The sequence below is a fragment of the Nymphalis io genome, chromosome 4, assembly GCF_905147045.1.
Source record: "Nymphalis io chromosome 4, ilAglIoxx1.1, whole genome shotgun sequence".
NCBI lineage: Eukaryota > Metazoa > Arthropoda > Insecta > Lepidoptera > Nymphalidae > Nymphalis > Nymphalis io.
The window spans coordinates 8,451,631-8,473,027 of NC_065891.1; the positions used below are offsets into that span (position 1 = coordinate 8,451,631).

The 21,397-nt window shown below is 30.9% G+C and overlaps 3 protein-coding genes across 3 annotated transcripts in view; 1 reads left to right on the forward strand and 2 right to left on the reverse strand.

The window, feature by feature from the left end:
• LOC126768217 (uncharacterized) overlaps positions 1-12,076 on the forward strand; it is a 57,426-nt gene extending 45,350 nt beyond the window's left edge. Inside the window, exon 2 of the mRNA XM_050486188.1 lies at positions 11,932-12,076. Coding sequence (XP_050342145.1) covers positions 11,932-12,021 — 90 coding nt within the window. The 3' untranslated portion in view covers positions 12,022-12,076. The remainder of the gene's footprint in view (positions 1-11,931) is intronic.
• Positions 1-21,397, reverse strand: part of LOC126768180 (uncharacterized) — a 276,661-nt gene that overhangs the window by 187,137 nt on the left and 68,127 nt on the right. The gene's annotated exons all lie outside the window — the stretch shown is intronic.
• LOC126768182 (serine/threonine-protein phosphatase rdgC) overlaps positions 1-21,397 on the reverse strand; it is a 70,343-nt gene that overhangs the window by 44,136 nt on the left and 4,810 nt on the right. Inside the window, exons 2-3 of the mRNA XM_050486133.1 lie at positions 6,784-7,155; positions 3,679-3,806 (exon numbers count right to left, since the gene is read on the reverse strand). Of these exons, the coding sequence (XP_050342090.1) occupies positions 3,679-3,806; positions 6,784-7,009 (354 nt within the window). The 5' untranslated portion in view covers positions 7,010-7,155. The remainder of the gene's footprint in view (positions 1-3,678; positions 3,807-6,783; positions 7,156-21,397) is intronic.

Consider the following 21,397-nt stretch of genomic DNA (forward strand, 5'->3'; position numbering starts at 1 on the left):
GATCTGAGCTCAACTTACATTGGAAGAATCTAAAACTGTCCATTATTTAACGTTGTTTTGTTCCTATTAACTTTCCTCTTTATAATATTAGTATAGATAGTTATATTTTGCTATAGGAAAAGCTACCCAGCAATAGGGTCACCCTGTTCTTATTTGTAATTTTTTGTTTAACTTTGTGTGTTCTTCTATTTATTGTCCAAGCCATAGAGGCTTCACTTTTGTTTTCGATGAAACAAAGCATATAATAATAACAATAACAATGAGAGTAGTTGTAATCGGTTGACATCGATCGAGACAAATCTTTAAAATATAAACAGCGCCAATATGACTTTTTTTTTTTAGTAACAACTATACACGACGACTAACTTATGTGTTCATGTAAGTGCGCTGCTTGTTAAAATATGTTAATTAAGCACATTCAATAACGTAAGCTCCGGGTAATATTAAATTAAAAACAATCGGAATAAGATATTTCCTGTCGTAAAATTTAGCCTATATTTTAAGTTAAACCTCTAGCAATATATCGGTGATCGATGAAAATCGCATTCAATTCCGTGCAGTAGTTTGGCGTGATACGGCTACAAACATACAGACAGACAGATTTTTTTTAAAAACTGTTATTTTGGCTTTTACTATCGAATGGCCAAGCAAAGGCAAACGCGACCAAAGTGCCATAGGTACACAGTGGAAATTCCCCGCCTATGAACGAAGCACTTCGAATCTACATTCATTATTCACACTGCGAAACTGTGAAATACTTTGCCTGACTGTATGTATTTCCTGATAGGTACAACGTTAGTGTCTTCAAATCCAGAGTAAACAGGTTTCTTCTAAAACGTGCTACATCCTAGACCGTGACGATGCTTAGCATCAGTCAAGTCAATCGCTGGCCTGTCATAGGTAAAAAAAAAACCACATTAGTTTTGTCCAATTTGCTTAATGTACACACATCGGCCTGTTATAATTTTATTATAAGTATAAATAAACGGTGTTGAATGATGAATTTATTGATATTCACATTTGGTATTTGACATTCATTGTTCCGTTGCTATTGTGCTTTTGCGAGTCCAATTGCAATTAGTAATGTTTCCTCCTCGTGAGTGTTGTATTTTCTATCACGTAGCCTGACACCGGTGACAATTTGATAGTATTGTTGTAATTGTGTTAAGGTTGATCTGATCAAACAACAGTATACGTTGTGTCAACGTTGACTAAAAATGAGTTATTGTTGGTTTGGGATTTGGACAATGTGTTAATCAAAAATATTCACTTTACCTTTGTTTTTACAAAATGGCATATATATAAATATGCAATTGATAAAAAACGTCTTACTTATTTGAACCACAGTACGGACGATATTCCAATTTAAAATAAATATTGTATTTTTTTTAAATAAGGTACCTACTTACAAATCTTCAGATGATATTTATTTTAATGGTTTTAGGAGAATGTAATAAAAAACTACAGAAACATAAATTAATAAACATTAACCAAGAGAATATTACATATTATGTAAAAATAAAATTAACTTCATCTATATACAAAATAATTAGCAAAATTTTATTATACATACGAATACCCTAATATATATTTGCAGCACAGTGATCTATTTTTATTTGACCATCATTTTCGTCACTGTTCTGCATACAACGCACGACTGTAAACCCACGTATGAAAATTCGATATAGCTCAATTATATTCTCCGATGTACCTTCGAAGCCTATTCATTGATGTTTCGTTTTTACAAACAATAATTATATTATTTTTACGTATACAATTTTATATTTTACATATTTAAATAATGACCTTCAAATTGATTAAATCTTTGATAAATTAATAAAGTAAAAAGTATTTATATTTTTTTTAAATACTTATTACTATATATATTATAATAATATTACTAGAGCAATATTAGAAAAACAGTATTAGATAATTTTTGTCTGTTGATTGATTAATATGACCAATAAAATAAAAAACAAACAAAACTTTTACGTTTATATACATTTTTGGAACTAGTATTCGACATAAAATTGCACTTTTTATACATTTCAGCGTATTACATGCAAAAAATAGAAATAACAAAATGAAACTATACTGGTAACTTTGTAACTCTTACAATGATAATACTGTATATTTGTAAGGGTTACAAAAAAACCAGATGTAGTTAGTCACTCATGATCAGGTAACTTTTGCCCACATGCGTTCCTAAAATAAATTGATAAAAAAACCTAAATAGCACTATCAGATGTTCATGTGCAATGTGTCCTGAATTACATAAGTTAATTAATAATTTTCACTATAGCACTTTTATGAACATAAACTAAAGCAATAAAGCGTGTAGGAAGGTGTGGCTAAGACAGCTAAGTGCATTAACATGTGACATTAACATGCAAAACTAAAATAGAACTATTAAACATGTTCCTGCTGCTCGGACTGGGTTTTTTATAAAAATTGATAATTTAGTTTTAATCAAGGAGCTTACCCCGCTTACCGAGCTTAGCGGGCCTCACATCGATTATTACCAACTGTTTTTGAAGATAAGAATAGAATCCGTAAATCTAATATAATACAACTGCAGTTTTTTCTTTTTATGTTCCTACATCGTTGATAGAACGAATGTTTCCATATAATTGTTTCAGATTTATTCAAAACGGTTCATCTCAATGTATCACGTTATCTTGATAACTTCATATAAAATTGAAAAACTTAAATTACATGTAATAATATCTCAATTTAGCATCATCAAGATTTTGCGACCTTTTCATAAAATTACTCTTGAGATTGAGATATCTAGCATAATTATCTTTAGATGACCGTAGTAGTAGCCGTAACTCCTCTAATGATTAAAAGACGCTTCTCCTTCTAAGGAGAAAAGTTTATACTAATTTTGTTATTTAATCTCCACAGACTAAGCCATTACCTTGATTTACCTGACCTTGTCTAAATTGCAACACTTATTTTATTTTTTACTTGCTCACTTGCAACTATTATATTAAGGGAATGTTTAAATATATTTAATTTATATATATCTTATTTTACATTACTATACTTATTCTTATTCACAAAATATACACAATATATGCACTTCCTAGTCCTTTGAGAGCTCTACAGTTCACCCATTGATAAAAAAATTAACAATGATTTAATATTGTTTTTAGTTCTCCTGGCCGTTAACACTAATGCATTTTCTGTTTGTAAATGCAATCTACTGATGACTACAGAATACAATATTTTTTTCCGAGGATATTATTATTAAAATTAATAGGTAATGTGTCTTAAGAGAATATCATAATAAATCACGAAAACATCATTAATTTTACTCATTTAGCTCATTACGTAATAATAATTGGAGTATTCTACAATACAAAATACCATAGTCGTTATGAATTCTATGGCTTATTTTTTCTGCGGCTTTAATATTCCATATTCATTTTCCTCCTGTAGCTGTGATCATTGTGACGTCATTAATACCCCTACTCGCGTTATTTTTAACCTCATTCTAGCGACTGAAATAGTTCTCTTTGGAGTATTGATGTGTTGGACAAGAGTTATAATTAAATGAAGATGATTCGCAATCAATAACACACACATTCACATGGCACATTATTTAATTCAATAATTATAATTATTATATTCCTATAATAAACATAAATCAATAAATAAATAAAAAATACTTACTTTTACTTGATCCTGCTCCCCAGCGTATTCGATGCTTTGAAAAATTGTCCAAGTATAGCGCCTGCGCACCTCCATGCGGGCCAAGTACCGCCGATACCATTGTTGAATTAGTATAGCGGCTTTCATTGCTATGAATAAAACATTATATTTAATTCATTGTTAATGCAATACACAAAAACTTTAACCTTTATTTTATTCAATGTATAATTTGATTTTGTATTAAAGTGATGCAAATAATGTGTCATAAATATTCATAAAATTTTTTCGCTTTAATTACTCATTTAAGCTTAAAGCATTTTACATAATGCTGTTACATGATAATACATGGGATCAAATGTTAAAATTTACGGTCGTTACAGCTTATGTTTTATTATTTTAGAATTCATTTTTGACAGTTTTAAGTTAAATACACACAGAATAAAGGTTCGTTTGCCGATCGTTACTTATGCCACCTCACTTAGCTCACATCTAAGTATTATGCACTACAATAAATAACGGTTGACGCAAATTGTACAATATGTTTAACTATAAAAACTCACTACTAATAAATAAATCAACATGTGTAGGCACATAAAATAAATAAATATTTGTAGTAGACAAATGTGGCCTATATAATACGTAACTCAATAACTAGTCTTGTAAACATAGCATCTTATAATTAGTTTGAACCCATACAAGGCATACTTCTAGAAAATTTTGAAACTATTTTATATAGTTTTAGCGTATTACATAGTCTATTAAAGAACTGAAATGAAGTCTGTAGATTATAATAGTAATTTGTAGTGTTCAGGTCTTTAAAGCAGTGTTTTTTTAATAGGGCGAACCCCTTGGACAGTATACCCTTGGACAGATAAGGGTCAAAGTAAATTAAATTATGTGCCGAAATAGCCCTTTGGATATAACACGTCAGTTTCTATACAATTATAATTATATATGCTAAAATTTCTTATAATAATAATGCCACCATTTATTAAATATTCGTGTTTCTCTATAATTGATGACACCATTAATTCATTTTAATTGAGATGGAATAGGAAAAAGACACGAATATCGTTGATCAAACTTTGAAATGTCGAATGCGGCAATCGGCATGAAAATTTTAACGACTCCCCAAGTCGTTAAAGTTGCTAAAACTTCGAGAAGTGTTAGCAACACATTAATTTATCAAAAATAATATAACATTTTAGTGCTAGAAAAATGTGAATATTACGTGGCTAATTGAACATATTGTAAAATTAATTTAATTTAATGCATTTAGTGCATACCAGTATCAATCATGTTTTCCATTAAAAGCTTTTATTAAAATAGGTACCACTTTGTTGGGTAATGTACTCAATAATTTTGTTTTAATAAACGGTCCTGTTTATCGCATTCAATATTCAATATTTTTAGACAAATAAACATTAGCTGTGACAAGCGGGTTAATTATGTTTATCAAAATCGAGTAAACACAATTACTTACCACAAAAAAATTTAGGTTATTTGTTAACCAATTGGTCATAATGCAATACAAGTGAAAATAACCTTGTTTATGGTTCTGAAGAAAAAACAAAAAACCCTTTGGGTCTAAAAATTAAAGACGTTGCTTACGAACGAACGGCAAATACTTTTCGCTAAACTTAAGAATTAAATAGTACAATAAAAAATATATGAATTTCCAGTAGACATATATTTATTTGTAATAAGAGTCGAGAATGAGAGGGTCAGAACACGTGTTCTTTATCTTGTTATCTTAATTAATGATCACGGTTATAAAACACGACAAGCGCTACCGAGTTTTCACGTGCATTATTAATTGGGTTTAGGGTTTTTTTCATTCTGCATCCAGGTGGAAATCTGCCACATGTATAACGTGGAGGAATTAACTACAAGCCTTCTCGAGAAGTGTAGTAACTTTTACTCAGCAACACTTACATTTTGTTTTTGCTTTAGTTTTTTTCGTTATAAAAGTAATAATTAGCACATAATAAAGAACTAGTCCTTTGTTCTATTCTTATGCATAATATATGCCTGTGCATGTTCTAAAGTCCTCGAAAGTTTATTTATATGTAAAGCATTATAAAGAGGTAAAGTTTGTGAGGTTGTAGGGGGTAATCTCTGGATCTACATAACCGATTTTAAAAATTATTTTAACAATAGAAAGTCACATCATATGTGATAGTCATAGGATATATATTAACCTAAAAAATGAAAATACTTTTTCGTGGTAGTGGGATTTGCAAAGTAAGTCGGCGAAAAAACAGTCGAACGAAAACGTTTCTTACGGACGCTGCCTTAACGTTGAGAAATATATTCGTATTTTACAGTTTATTTTTTCGTTGCATAGTTTATAACATAATTTAAAATATCAAATACGCGAGACAATTTTATTATTGTTCGGCCAGTCGATCACAAGTAAAGATGTTTACCGCCCAACGAAGTGGGCACGGGTCAGCTAGTTTATATGTAAAGCATTATGGGAAATCCAATTTATATTGTTTACATAAATTCAAACTCGTACGCCACATACTCTTCATTTCGACCTTGCCATACATAATATTGTTTGTGTATCTTATTCTTCATAAAATGAATTATTTAAAACTGTTACCGACTAGCCAAATAGAATTTCGGGTTTAGGTTTGTCAGCCCCAGCATTTGATTTATGTAAATTTTACCAATTACTCACATACATTATTATTTCATTTAGTACAGACATTCATTTATAATTGGTTATACGAAGATGTACATTTTTAAAACGCTCCAATTTTTTTCTTCGAAACTTACAAGGTCAAGAATAAGCAAAAAATAATATTAAGATCCTGTGGTAGTCTAATTTAAGTAGTCACTTTTTTTAATTTAAATACCTACAAATTTAGATAACATATATTACGTATGTAGCCTTAATTAATTCATACACATATATTTTTTGAATATGAACAGTATACTATGCAATTACGAAGTTATAATTTATGCCGAGCGAATTGTATTTTTTAAGTGTTTTCCGTCCACATCTATAAAATATTACAAATAACCATTACAATATTAACCCAACAGATTTACTATTAAAAATATTAATGGAAACGTTTGTATTTTTAGTTTAGTATGCCGTTTTCAAATAACACTTACTTCTTTCAGCCTTGGTCATGCTGACGGTATCTCTCTTCCAAAACTTCAAGAACGGTGCAAGAGCCTTCATAGTGCATTCGCCGTTAAGCAGTCTTTTGCTTAGCTTCTTTGGCACTTCTTGTTCTATTTCAGAACTCCGACACGAGGAAGAGTCGTCTCCCATGGAGCGCGCACGACGCCCCCCTCGAAAACTGACACATCCGCATCCCTCACCTAGTGAGAACATAGTGGGACTTTTGTCCTTTCTATATTTCTTATCTCTTCGCTTTCGGACACATCTCGGCGTTTTTTGACGCGTTTTAGGAATCGTGACAGCTTAATTGAACGAATGATAAATATACAAACATATCCAGCCCGTAAACTGGCGAGTACCTGAAAAAAAATATAAAAAAAATATTATGTCACAGACGTTATGAATCTCAAGACATTTATATATCTGACACGACGAAGTATGTTAAAGGGCTGTCGAGAACTCGATTTACTTTATTTCCCTAGAGTTTTGAGTGTCATCATTTCCCCTTTGCGAGTTTTTAAAACAATATATCTTTTTAACGTTTACTTTAAATTTAATAACATTTACTTTTTAGAACTAGGTTAGGTCAAATTTGTTTTTGAGCGAAATAGGTCTTTCAGAAATTTTCAAGTTTATGTAAAAAAATCACATAATTAACTTTAAAATAAATATGCAAAATTAGCCGGTTATGAACTATATAATATCGATTCCCTCAGAAATCAAATTGAAACAATTCGTGCCGCTTTTTATAGAAGCTAAGGCGACGTGCCAAAAAATACATTAAATAATTTTATACATTTACTTTGCGAAATCTTTTACATATAACTTTACTGCTATATAATGTGAAACTATTTACGATACATGTCCAAATATATTTGTTTTATATATTTTTTACTAATTTCTATAATATTAACATAGGTGGAAGGATTCGTATCCGCAATATATTACATACGTCACGGAGTGGCATTGAGGGACGGCCCTAAATTGCTCTCATTCACTAGGGATTACAAAGGTAGATAGCCGTCCCAGCTTGATTATGAGGATTCCGACCAGATTTACTATCGCAAACATAATCGTTGGCCAACAGCATTTTTATGAACATTAAAAAAGAATAAATTTACACATACAAAAAATGACATAATAATCATTAACATAATTTAATCGTGTTTATGATTATTAAAGCCTATATAGTTACCACTTCGGCGTGTAAAATAAACAATAATATAGCCGAACGATCTATGATCGTTTATTGTGCTAGTCGTAATACAGCTGCTAGTGCAAACTTTTATTAATACCGTTTATTTATTCTTAATATATTATTTATTTCGATAAAGTTTAATATCATGAAATATATAAAACTGAAGTGTTTACCCTATATTTTCATCGATTGTTATCAGATTATTATTTTTTATTAAAAAGGTTTTAATTCGATGGTGCTTCAATTTAAGGAACTATGTATCTAATACTAAGGAATTCGTCAGTTAAATACGCGTTTACAAAATGTATAGTACGTATAAATATACTTTATCGCCTCTGTCTGACCTAAAACTATAAACATATATTTTTAATATAAAGATATTTTACATATGTATGAATATACCGCGACGGCGCTGCGTGACACAAATAATGTTGACGATATTCTTCATTGCGGCGATGCGTTGTGGGAATAAGCCCAATCAACTGCCGATCGTGACTGACGAACAATAAATATATTTTCTTCCTAAATATTTTAATATTATAAGTGATAAACACAAGTGACTTCTACAAATAAATTAATAAAAGCCATATATAATTTCCTTGCCTTTTTTAAGCGGGAGGCGAGAGATTATTAAAACAGGGTTTTTTTTTATTTCATATTAAAAATAAAAACGTTTAATACAAAACGGTTATACCTAGATGTTATTTTTTCACAAACGATTAGAAGTAATTATTTATTTAATACCCTTTTAACGAGGGCACTTTTACTTTGATCCTTTCAATCTGTGATAACTCTTATCCAGCAAATTTAGTCACGTGAGTACGCCCACCAAATTATGTACTTTTTTCCGCATCAAATATTTAAGCTTTTAATGAATCGAATTTTAAGTAAAGATTTATAAAATGTCTCTTTTATAATGAAGACTCCAAAGACAGAGTCCGTGACCTTGTGTGACCCATTTTCTGAGCTATTTCATTTCTCGATTAGCATATTATCTTATTAAAAAATATAAATTAAAGGTATAAACACAATATATAATATACACTGCTATTCATCTTACGAACGTTATTTAGTTCAATTTGTAAGCTTCTTAGGTTAAATCCCAGGTGGACTAATAAAAGTTGGATTGATAGAAAGATGATTATAAAAACATGTCTGATTAACAAATTAATGAAAAAGATATCATAATAGTTTTAATAGTTATTTGCATATAAAAAACGCCTCGCGTATCCTTGTCAAATCAACAATAACGTTTTTTTTATCGTCAACCGATGGATAAAAATCCCTATCCATAATATGGTTTAACATATGATTTCCTTCGGAATACCAATACTTTGAATTTACATGTAAAACGATTTTATGAAAGTAAAGTAAATTTCTTTTCAGATAATATGTATATTTGAGCATTAAAGGAGTAGTTTTCTTTTTATTTAATATTATTGGTCCTTCATTTTGGTAACTTCTGTATAAGTAGCAACAAAATAGCTTGCGAATAAATACCTGATCAAATTTATTAAAAAACAAATACAGAAACTAAATTGGATCAAAGCATTTACATTTACAGCATTCTATTAAACAAAGGCGCGAACAAAACAAAACAACATCGCTAAAACAATTAATAATTTTTTTTAATTAAATATTTATACAATTCTACAGTCTACATCTATTTTATAAGGTATCCACAATTGTTTAGTGTAACATGAAACCTACGGCTGAGTAGCAAATTTTGCCATTACACGTAAAGAGGAATTGCTCCTCGTAAAAATATAGCGTATCTTAGGTTGCTTTTATGGTAGTCGCATTTGTATCTTATATGCATAATCCGTTTACGTTCTTAGGTACTCATAAAGTACATTTAAGGTTCAGTAAGTAGTACATACTTTACGATAAAATTTTACTCCCTTTAAACGGTCAGATTTTTACGGTCCAATTAAGTGCGCCTTGGCGAATTGAATAAGATTGTATTCTAATTCGCTTCTTAGTACCTATTGGCAATTGACTTTATAAATAAAAAGCATTATCTTCATCCCGTATAACCCATCTATCCATTAAGAGTATCAATTAAAATGTAGTCTAAACATTAATCGATTGACTTATTTAAGTATTTAATACTTTATTGCATAACACAAAAATATATTATATTGTGCCAACAGCGACAGCAATGCTGATTCAAACAATTGATGAAAACATGTGCCATTTTTAAAATGTAAAATTAAAGTATAAATATTATATAAAGTATAATACCCTTCAATTAATAATGTTATTGAACGAATATAATTCATATGTAATAGTAAACAAAAAAATAATAATCTTAAATCACTTAATAAGATTAGTTGTATACATTTTGTTCGATGTTTAATGAGCAGACGCAATGACTTCAAATCAGATTCTAGATCACATCCTCGTAATTAAATATAACTACTCAACTGTATATTTCTACTTAATAACTGATCTAAATACTAACAAACGCATTAACCGTCGATGGCAACTTTAATCTTCGTTATTTTGTTTTGTTGATCTGTCAAATAAATCATAACAATAGTGTGGTTTAGTCTGGCAAACTAGACTGGCCGCCGAGCAAACGAAATTACAAACAGTACGTCTCAAATGTAAATAGAAAAGGAATAGCATCATCACTATATTTATTCGTGACTGTCGATTTTTTATGATCTTCAAAGTACGCATTTACTGGAGATCTCAGTTATTATAACCATATGTCAGGGACACTCAATAATAAATACGTGCTCGTATAGTGATTGTTATTTTTAAGACGACGTATTCCTTTTTTAATTGACAAGTATGTTTCATTCCAATTCAAATAGTTCTATATTTTTTACATAATAATATAACTAAAACAAACATTCACATTTAATACGTTTCAGATTTCACAAATTTTAATAAGGCTTATTAGTATTAATTATAAGAAAACAGTCAAATGTTTCCAAATAAAACTTTTATAAATATATATAAAATTTAATTATTTATATACATGATTATAGTATTGAACAAAAATATTCGAATGTGGAATAAAAATAAAATATCCATTTTAATGATAAGCCAATTCAAATATTATTCTTTAAAATTAATGAAATCTTTTGTATAGTATTTTGAATAATAATAATTATAATAATATCCTGGGCCATTTTTCACACACGGCCATCTGAATAAATTAAGCTTGTACAGAGCTTGTGCTATGGAAACCAGACAACTGATATACTACATTACTACTTTTCTTTTGTAAATACATACTTATATAGATAATTACACCCAGAATCAGGACAAACAGACATGTTCATGCACACAACCTTCGGCGTAAAGGCAAGCATCCACCAACCACGCCAACCGGTTTTCGGTTTCATAGGTCGTCGGAAGCATTTCTTGCCTAGAATTATATGCTCTGTAATCAAAATCCAAACTCTTATAATTTATCCATGTCTATCACGTCTCGTCGGTGCTCATTCTTTATTACGTTGGTTTCAGATAGTTTATAACTATATATATAATCAATAAAGTAAGCTCGTGTAAATAAATAAATTAATCTAGACTATAAATATTATAAATTCAAAAGTAGCTCTGTCTGTATGTTACGCTTTCATGGCTAAACCAGTAAAACGATTTTGATGAAATTTTGTATAAAGCAAGCTTCAACACCAAGAAAGGACATAGGCTATTTACCATTATTGCATTGCATATATGCATTCTACCTAGAATATTGGCGCTATTATCGCTCTGAATTGCTAGACTCGAATCTTTGAGCTAGGTAAGTGGCAGTGGTCAGCTAAAGTGTCGGACAGTTCCCTGATAAGGTCTATTCATTTTTCCTGGATATTGACCATGGACGTTCCAAAATCAAAACGTTACAAAACCCAGAACAATAATTTCCTACATTGTGATGAATATTTGAGCAGACAAATATGTGATGAATATTTAAGTAAAGGTCACAAACACCCTCGAGCCTTTACAATTGCGTCGAGAGATAGCAGCGCTGAGCGCTTTCTATCGACTGTATCACGGCGAGTGCTCTTAGGAATTATTCTCTCTAATTCCTGCTTCACCCTTCCTTCATAAGTCTACGCGTACTGGCTCTCGATGTCACCGCTTAACTGTGACATTAATTCCATCGTGCACAAAGAAATTTGGCAACTTTTTTCTTTGTCGCACTTCCAAAATGGAATTCTTTACCAGCTCACGTGTTCCCTCCTTTTACAACCCGGGTTCCTTCAAAAGACGCGTAAAGAGGCATCTTGCAGGCCGGCAAGGCGGGGGCGGCTAGTGCAGAACATTCTTCCCAACTGTACTGGCCGTCGTCGCGTTTGGACTCTGTTACCACTTACCATCAGGTGGAGTAGTCATTTGCCCTCTCGGAAAAAAAAGATTCAACAGCAAAATTGACTTTGCAGTGTATTCTGAGTGAATTTCACAAAGACTCGCACATTTTAAGCCTAAACATAAATGTTTAAGAATAAACCCAAATCAAGTACAGTAAATATTATTTACCCTTTTATGTTCCTCCAAAAATGTATATATCAAACTAAAATATCTAGTACACGTCGCAAAAGCTTATGTTTATTTTATTCTCCTACAATAAAAATAATCCATCAAATTGGAAGTACACACATGATTTAGCGCACAATTTATGACTTAAGTAGTCTTAACGAACAGTATCGATCCAACAATCCTGAACCAGTGGGATAAATACCATCAATGTAAAGCGATATTTATCTTATTAAATATCATCTGCAAAATACTAGGTAACCGTTAAAAATAAATAACAATTATGTATTCTTTATGATGACAAATAATAGTATAAAGATGTATGAAGTTTTATAACCAACTCCGAGTGACGTGAACAATGAAAGCAGTTAAGCTATATATCGGCCGAGAGAACGTTTCCTTAATTGAAAATGGTATTCCGGATCGGTTCTATAGAAGGGTTATAAAAGGTTATGTTATACAGTATGGGCTAACTTTATCGCTAATTGTTGGTATTGTGTATCTATTACTGCCCTAGCTAATGCTTTTTACATATATTTGTTACATATACATGTTTTGTGCTGGGTCAAAAAGTGTCGCAAAATGAAGACTATCAAAATCGAGTAAAGTAAAGTAATGTATGTGTCCCACTGCTGGGCCAATAAATCCTCTTCTCATGATGAGGTTTCGGAGGAATCTAAAAACCTTTGTATAGAATAGCAAAGCTAGTACAAAATCGAATAAAACTACCTACCTTATTATATTACCTTATTATATATTACCTTTCCTAGATTGGATTGTTATTAAAACTACAAGTGTATACAAATTTCAGCTCAATTCTAACCGGATTAAGCTGGTTTAAAATTCTGTTGCAATATTTGATATAGTTTGAAGTTGATATCAATTTTTGATATTTGCATTTGTAATCCAAAAAAATAAACGTCACAGATACTGGATTCTAAAAACTTTCAAAAATATACTTCTAGGATTATATACTACAATGTACACAGCTCTTAAAATTGTTAGAAACTTGTAAACGACAAGTGAATGCTACAAGTCTGCTATTATACTACGTATTAATTAATTTATTATAAGAATGTCTCTAATGCTGAATTAAAAATAATATTTTTAATTCAGCAATATTATTTTTTACCTTTATTTAGTTTAGTATAACAATGCTTGTCAAATATGAAAAATTGAAGAAATTAATATCACACAGTTTTTTCTCACTGTACCCAAAATGTTTTCTCACATTTTGAAGAAAAAACTTCTTTGAAATATTAATTAATGTTACATTACAATTAATTTCAAGAAAAATAATTATGCTAACTGTTGTAACGGGAAATGTGTATCCTAATGCTTAAGGTAACAAGTAACAGTTTGTTTTTTTTTTTAGTTTATGTAGGTACACAACTGTTGGAACTGTCCGTTACCTTAATTCATTTTCACCCTTCAAATAAACTAGACTGTAAGGGACACTTTAAGCACATAATTTACAACACTTGTCTGTCGACTAAAGTAATAACCCTATTTACTAGACAAGGGTACTATACTAAAATTTAGACCTATATAAATCACATGACAATTATAATTATGTACTAATACATATATAACTTAACATATAACTTTAACATCGGGAGTCTCACAAAAACGTTCAATTCATTTAATATTTTGACATTTAAATTCCATTATAATGACAATGATCCTCACCGATTTCGGCTTCGGCTGATATTCTCAAGCCAACTACACAGAACATATAGTCCACAAACTCTGGTTTCCCTTCAAAACGAATAAATCTTTCGCCTTTTATATAGTCCACAAATATGTCCGCAAGCACTGGTGCACTGTTTATTTTTTTTATATATATTCCGGGAAAGCAAATGACTCCACTCAACCTGATGATAAGTGGTAGTGGAGTCCAAACGCGACGACGGCTAGTACAGTCGAGAATGTTCTGCACTAGCCGCCCCCGCCCTGCCGGCCCGCAAGATGCCTCTTAACGCCTCGTTTGAAGGAACCCGGGTTTATCTTCTAATACTCATAATCCAGTTGAACAGTAAAGAGTTCAGACGCAGGGACAACGGCTTTACGTCATTTTTGAATTTCAATAATTTACGAAGTTACAAACTCCAATCTGCTACTAAAAATTTAACTGAAAACTGATGAGTTTTTAGTAGCCCGACCCGGGGTTTGAACATAGGACGTTGAGATCTACGACCTTATAAGTCACTAAACCAATCTAACAGTAATAATTAATTTAAAAAGGCTTAAAACGATAGGATTGAAACATATTTGAAGCAGAATCAGGTTGTTTTTAGGATCGTTTCTTTATAAGGATATCATTTAGATATGCATTCAAATTCGATCTTTAATCGAATTTTAGCGCTCTCCAACTTCAGTACAGCATTGATACGTGTAATACTTGTACTAAACATTAAAGAAGATGAATAGCTTCAGTTTAAATGATCGAAGAACTTCATATCAATAGCAAAAAAAAACTTGTATTTGTTATGAAAATTACAATAATAATATTTTGAAAACAAACTAAAGTTAATAAAGAAGCATAACTTAATATCCTATTTTTATACAGTAACGATAATATATGTATACCTAAAATTAAAACATAAATTAATAATGAGACCATTTGCTTAATCCTACATACCAATTCCTAAAACCAATAATCTTTCACGATATTTCTATTTCATAGCATCATAAATTTGAAATTATGACGCTTCGTGCATAGCTTTTATTTTTATGTCCACGCTTTTCTATAATAAAGTCTACTCATCTTGCATAAGTGTGTTGTTTTAACCGAAAGTCTTAAAAATTTTGCCTAAAATTATATCCTCAAAATTTTATATTAAAAAGTACTTATAAAATATTTAATATTTCAAATTGTTGCTCATTTATTTAACGTATTTTTCCCAACATTACAAGAAATAAAAATAACACCGTTTACGCGTGATGTAAAATAATTAATTTGTAATTGTTTTTAGAAATAACTTTGTATTCTTAGCTCCAATGAAAAAATCTTTTGTAATCCTTTGAAGGAGAACGCAATTCTGCATCATACGCTGTAAAGACATGAAAGTGAAAAAAAAAACAAACACACAAACAAGCCATACATGTTAAGATTGTATACAATCTTTTCAAAAAGAATTTTAGACTATTTAACCTTGGACTTCAAGAACCACTAGAAAAGGAAATGTAGCGACTGATTTAAGAAACGGATATATGTATGTTTGAAAGAACAGGTTTACATACGTCTGAAAATGTGGTTTATTGCAAATATTTATTCTTAAAGAAAATGAAGTAAGGCCAATTGGGAATAAATATTAGGTCCTTACATGTGAAATTAGCGTTTTGTCGTACTGACCACTTCGATCTGGAATATCTCCTCTTTGGTTAAGAATTCTAAATTCAAGTTTATAAATACATTTAGCTGGTACATTTGAATTTTGAAAACAGTCATTCATTTGTTTTTTCCTCATTATTTTTTTCTTTGGCGTCGCTTATTACCGCACAATGGAAAACATGAAATATCGGTATATTTAAGAGTACAAGTTCTACCGTGACACCAGTGCTACAGAAACAGTTCGAAGGATTAATGTGTACGGCGCTGGTGTCGCAAAAGAAAGCACGGTACGTTATTGGTTTCAGCGTTTTCTTTCTGGTAATTTCGACCTTCAGAACCAAACCACTTGAAGCAAATCGGGAAAGTAAAAAAACTTGAACGACCCATCGTTCATGAGTTGAGTGAATCGAACTTGTAGACACAATAATGAAGGGATTTTAAATCGAGTCATTACTTGTGATGAAAAGTGGATACTGTACAATAATCGGAAGCGCTTGTCGCAATGGCTGAACTCTGGAGACCCAGCCAAATCCTGCCCTAAACGAAAATTGACTCAGAAAAAGTTACTTGTGAGTGTTTGGTGGACTAGCGCCGGTGTCGTTCACTACAGCTTTCTAAAATCTGGCCAAACGATTACGGCAGATATCTATTGTCAGCAACTGCAAGCCATGAAGGAAGAACTAGCTGCTAATCAACCGAGATTGGTCAATCACTCTAGGCCACTGCTGCTTCACGACAACGCAAGACCACACACTGCACAACAAACAATCACTAAGTTAGATGAGCTACAATTGGAATGTCTTTGACATCCACCGTACTCCCCGGAAATTGCTCCAACAGATTACCATTTTTTCCGGAATTTGGACAACTTCTTACAAAGAAAAAAATTCAACTCCGATGCGGCAGTCCAAACCACCTTCAAAGAGTTTATTGATTCTCGCCCCCATGTTTTTTTTTAGTAAAGAGATCAATATACCTATGAAATGGCAAAAGTGCATAGATAACAACAGTGCATACTTTGATTAATTAAATATATTTTACAAAAAAAAATTTACTATATTCCTCCCGTACAAAACGCCAATTTCATATGTAAGTACCTAATATAATTTAAAAGAAATTCCGCTAAAAATCGCTTATGTCACTTTTAAATTTATATATATCCAGCATAAAAATTAACAAAAAGTAAGTCTACACTTTTCATCATCAATAAAATCTTGTGTTCAGTAAAGTAAAAGTAACAAGCTGTAAGCATAGATTTTCATCCGACACATGTAGATTTCCTTTACGGCTGAGCACGGGATGAATTTAAATTTATTTATTTATTTAGGATCACCAACATGACATACAGTAATACTTAATTACAAATTAAACATTTACAAATTAATAGGTCTAAGGATACAGTTGCCATACTTATAGGTAACCACGACATGCAAAAATTACTCTAAAGATCTAATAAAATAATAATAAAAAAAATAAAAAAAATTTAACACAGCTTGGAAGTATAAAATGGAATATAACTCGTAGTAATATTATAATACTACTAGAAACTATTTAATAACAAAATTAAACACAGAAAAGTTCAGCGGTGCTCGCCCGGGCTTAAGTCCGAAATTTCACGAATTCAATTTAATGTTAAGTAATTATGTACTAGTAATCCGTCAATAATAGAGTTTAAATTAATAGTTATATTAATTTAATTTTGAAATCTTACTTCAAAATCTTATGATAATGTTTAAAAAAACTAATATTTGCTTACTAAAAATACACTATATATATTTACTGGTGGTAGGGCTTTGTGCAAGCTCGTCTGGGTAGGTACCACCCACTCATCAGATATTCTACCGCAAAACAGCAGTACTTGATATTGTTGTGTTCCGGTTTGAAGGGTGAGTGAGCCAGTGTAATTACAGGCACAAGGGACATAAAATCTCAGTTCCCAAGGTTGGTGGCGCATTGGCTATAAGTGATGGTTGACATTTCTTACAATGCCAATGTCTAAGGGCGTTTGGTGACCACTTACCATCAGGTGGCCCATATGCTCGTCCACCTTCCTATTCTATAAAAAAAAAAAAAAAAAAAAAAAAAAAAAAAACATAAATCGACGTGAATTACTCGTGGTGCTGCGAATGTGAAACTTTTACTTTATTACATTTCTCTTAATATTTTTTTAATTCAAGTTAAATAGTTTTGCAGTGTTCAAATAACCACTTTGCCGACATTCAAAACGCCATTTTTTTCGCGAATCCATATTTAATATCTTAGAATATTATTCAAGACCACCGACCAATGATATCACGTCAATTCAAAGTTGTTTAATGTCTTTTTGTGGTTGGAAATTTTTTAGTGTTTATCATGCGGTATGATAAACACCGATTTATTTTGTATAGCGTAAGACTTCATGTCGCTAATATAATATGATTGTGCAATTCGTATATGTTTGTGCTTATTATTCATAGTATGAAGTTAAATCAAGTCGCTTGTGTTAAATCAAGTCAATAATGTCAGCTCATAATTGAGGTTTTCTGTAATCGAACACTTGACCTTTCTTGCCTCGTTATCATCGATCATTGTTGATTAACATTGCATGATTATGCAATTCATAGCATGGTTAAACTTTACTAGCTATTCATCGCAACTCCGTCCGCATCAAGTTATACTTACTATTGCCATTTTCAATATTTTCTCATAGTGTATCGGAATTTTTTCATTAAATGATTTAACATAATAGCGATCAACATTCTCCAAGTTACACAGCTCCGTTTATTATAAGAAAAGTTTTTTAATTTATGTTTTCATCTACACGCCATTGAAACGTTACCTTCGAAGCGTTCATTTATAAGTTAAATTTTTCTAAACAGTAAATCAGTGTCAATGTATAAAAAATAGACAAAATTAAACATAAACATAAGTATGTAATGATAAAACTGCTACAACTAGTAGATATATGAACGAGTTTTCATAGATAATAATTTAATATGTAACAAAAGCCTCCAAACCACTTTTAAACCACTTTTTTGTAATACGTATATGAATAGAGATGGCTTAAGCAGGATTACAACGTCATAACACCTTGTTTGCTTGCAGATTGCACTAGTTTTTAAAGCAGTAAACATTTCGCTTATATATTAAATAAATATGTTCCGTTATAATATAAATACTTCCAAAATATATGTAACATATTTATTAAATGTTTATGCTGGCATATTATTAAAAAAACAAAAATAACAGCCTGTGAATGTCCCTTTTTTGAGGGGAAGGTTTTGGAATTGATTCCACCACGCTGCTCCAATGCAGCCGATGGAATACACTTGTAGCAAAATTTCAGTGAAATTAGACACATGCAGGTTTCCTTATGATGTTTTCCTTCACTGTCAAGCACGAGATGAGTTATATTCACAAATTAAGCACATGAAAATTCAGTGGTGCTTGCCCAAGTTTGAACCCACGATCATCGGTTTAGATTCACGCGCTCTTATCACTAGGCTATCTCGACCGACAAGCCGAAAGAACGCGTGAAAAAACAAGTGGTATCAATAATGTAACAATAATAAACATACACAATTCGAATTTATCAATTTATAAATCCAAACAACGGAAATTAAAAACATCGTCTATTATGAATATTGTCAATCATCAAGTTTTTAGTTCATTTGTTTCCGGAACATGAAATATTCAGTTTACGCTTTGTAGTTTATCGAGTCTTTTAAAATGAACATACTAATTTATTGTTATATTTATTATAATATTCAAAAACGTAAGTAAGTTTATTTATTTATATTAAATAAATAATCGTAAAAATACGTAAATAAAAAAAAACGTTGTAAAGCTGATATCTGATGTTTAAAAAATTCAGAACCCATGTTATTCCTTTTTTAATTACCAAAAAATAACGCTGAAACATGTCTGATTTAATCATGAGAATTATTTATATCAATTTTCATATTTTGCATATTTAAACATGTTTCTAACAGAATATTATCTAAAAATCCCTTCTAGTATATTTTTAATTATATCATGAAATAAAAATACGATTTTCAAAATTAGAATTGTGTAATAAGGACTTAAATAATTCTACATCCTAATTATAAGCAAGCATCTGTCTTCAGACTGTCTTCAGTTTTGCTGTCTTTAATTACATTGAAACAGCGAACATGATCAGTAATCATACATCCGTGCATTACAATGTTCGATAGCGTTTAATTTCAATACGTTTTAATTGTATTTACATAATAAAAACACGTATCCTCATTATCTACTTACATAATCCATTTTTATACGTTCCAAAAATTGTAATTTTCTATTATGCATTTTTCATTTACAAAGTACATTTTTAATATTTAAAAGTGGGCACTTAAATAACAAACAGTATTTTACCCAACAAAAGGGAAATGCTTCCATTACTTTTGGCAAGAGTCCCCAAAATAACGGCAACAATATAATGGCATTGATGTATGTTTTAATTTTTATAAATATTCTTCATAACAATTATTATTATTTAGGTAATTCTACCTTTTTCTATTTATGTTAATTTAGTTTTATACAATTATTATAGTTTATATAAATGTTTAAATAAATATGAAGTAAAGAATCTGTTATAAAAAATGTTAATATTGTGATTTCGTTAGCACAGAGGTGTTGTACCTTTCGCTATAAATTAAACACCGTCATTTTATCTTGAACTTGTAAAGACCCTCTGTAATTGTATTATAACGAACGAAATTACATTAGCTTACCTTCTTGTCTCCTTGTAAGATTATTATAATGGAAGTAATGATTAAAACTGGTAGGTACTCATTGACTACCTCGTTGGTCTAGTCGCTTGATGTAAGGCCAATCTCAAAGGCGCAGTCTCGGAGGTCTCGGGTTCAATTCCCAGGTCGGGCCAATAAAAAGTTATTGGATTTTTTTGTAAGAAAATTCTCAGTAGCACCCCGAAGTCTGGATGTTGGAAGTGTGTACACTCCCGTGCCTCCGTCTTTCCGGTCGTGTCGGATTCCGGTCCCAACGGATTATGAGAGTTAGAGAATAATATCTCCTGCGCAGTTGACTCTTGAGATTGGCCGCCGTGGCCGAAATCGGTCTGGAAGACATTATTTACTACTTTCAGCAAAGTAATTGAATTAAAATAACATGTTTTTAACGCGGTTTTCTATGTATTTTAAGGATGAATTAGTATATGAAAAAAGCCCATCGATTGATTACTACGTTGATACGTGAAATATTGTCAATAAACATTATAAAGATAAAGCTTTAGATTCGAATATTTAAATATGGTGTCAATTAATGGCCATACATTTATTCTATGAATACTTTTTCGATGACCTGCACACAGTTCTATGAAATATTGAAGTTATACACAATCAAGGAGCTTATTTACATTAATAAACATTCAAAGTCAAACTATTATAATGTTCTGGCAATTTTCTTGTCCGAATATAAGCACGGTGGCCTATCTCAATTATTTTAACAATTAGCACAAATATACTCTATTCCCTCACTTTCAAAGTCGGATGCGATATCAACGAATTTACCAGTTTTTTCTGTATTTAGACATACAAACACGTAAAGATGGTTT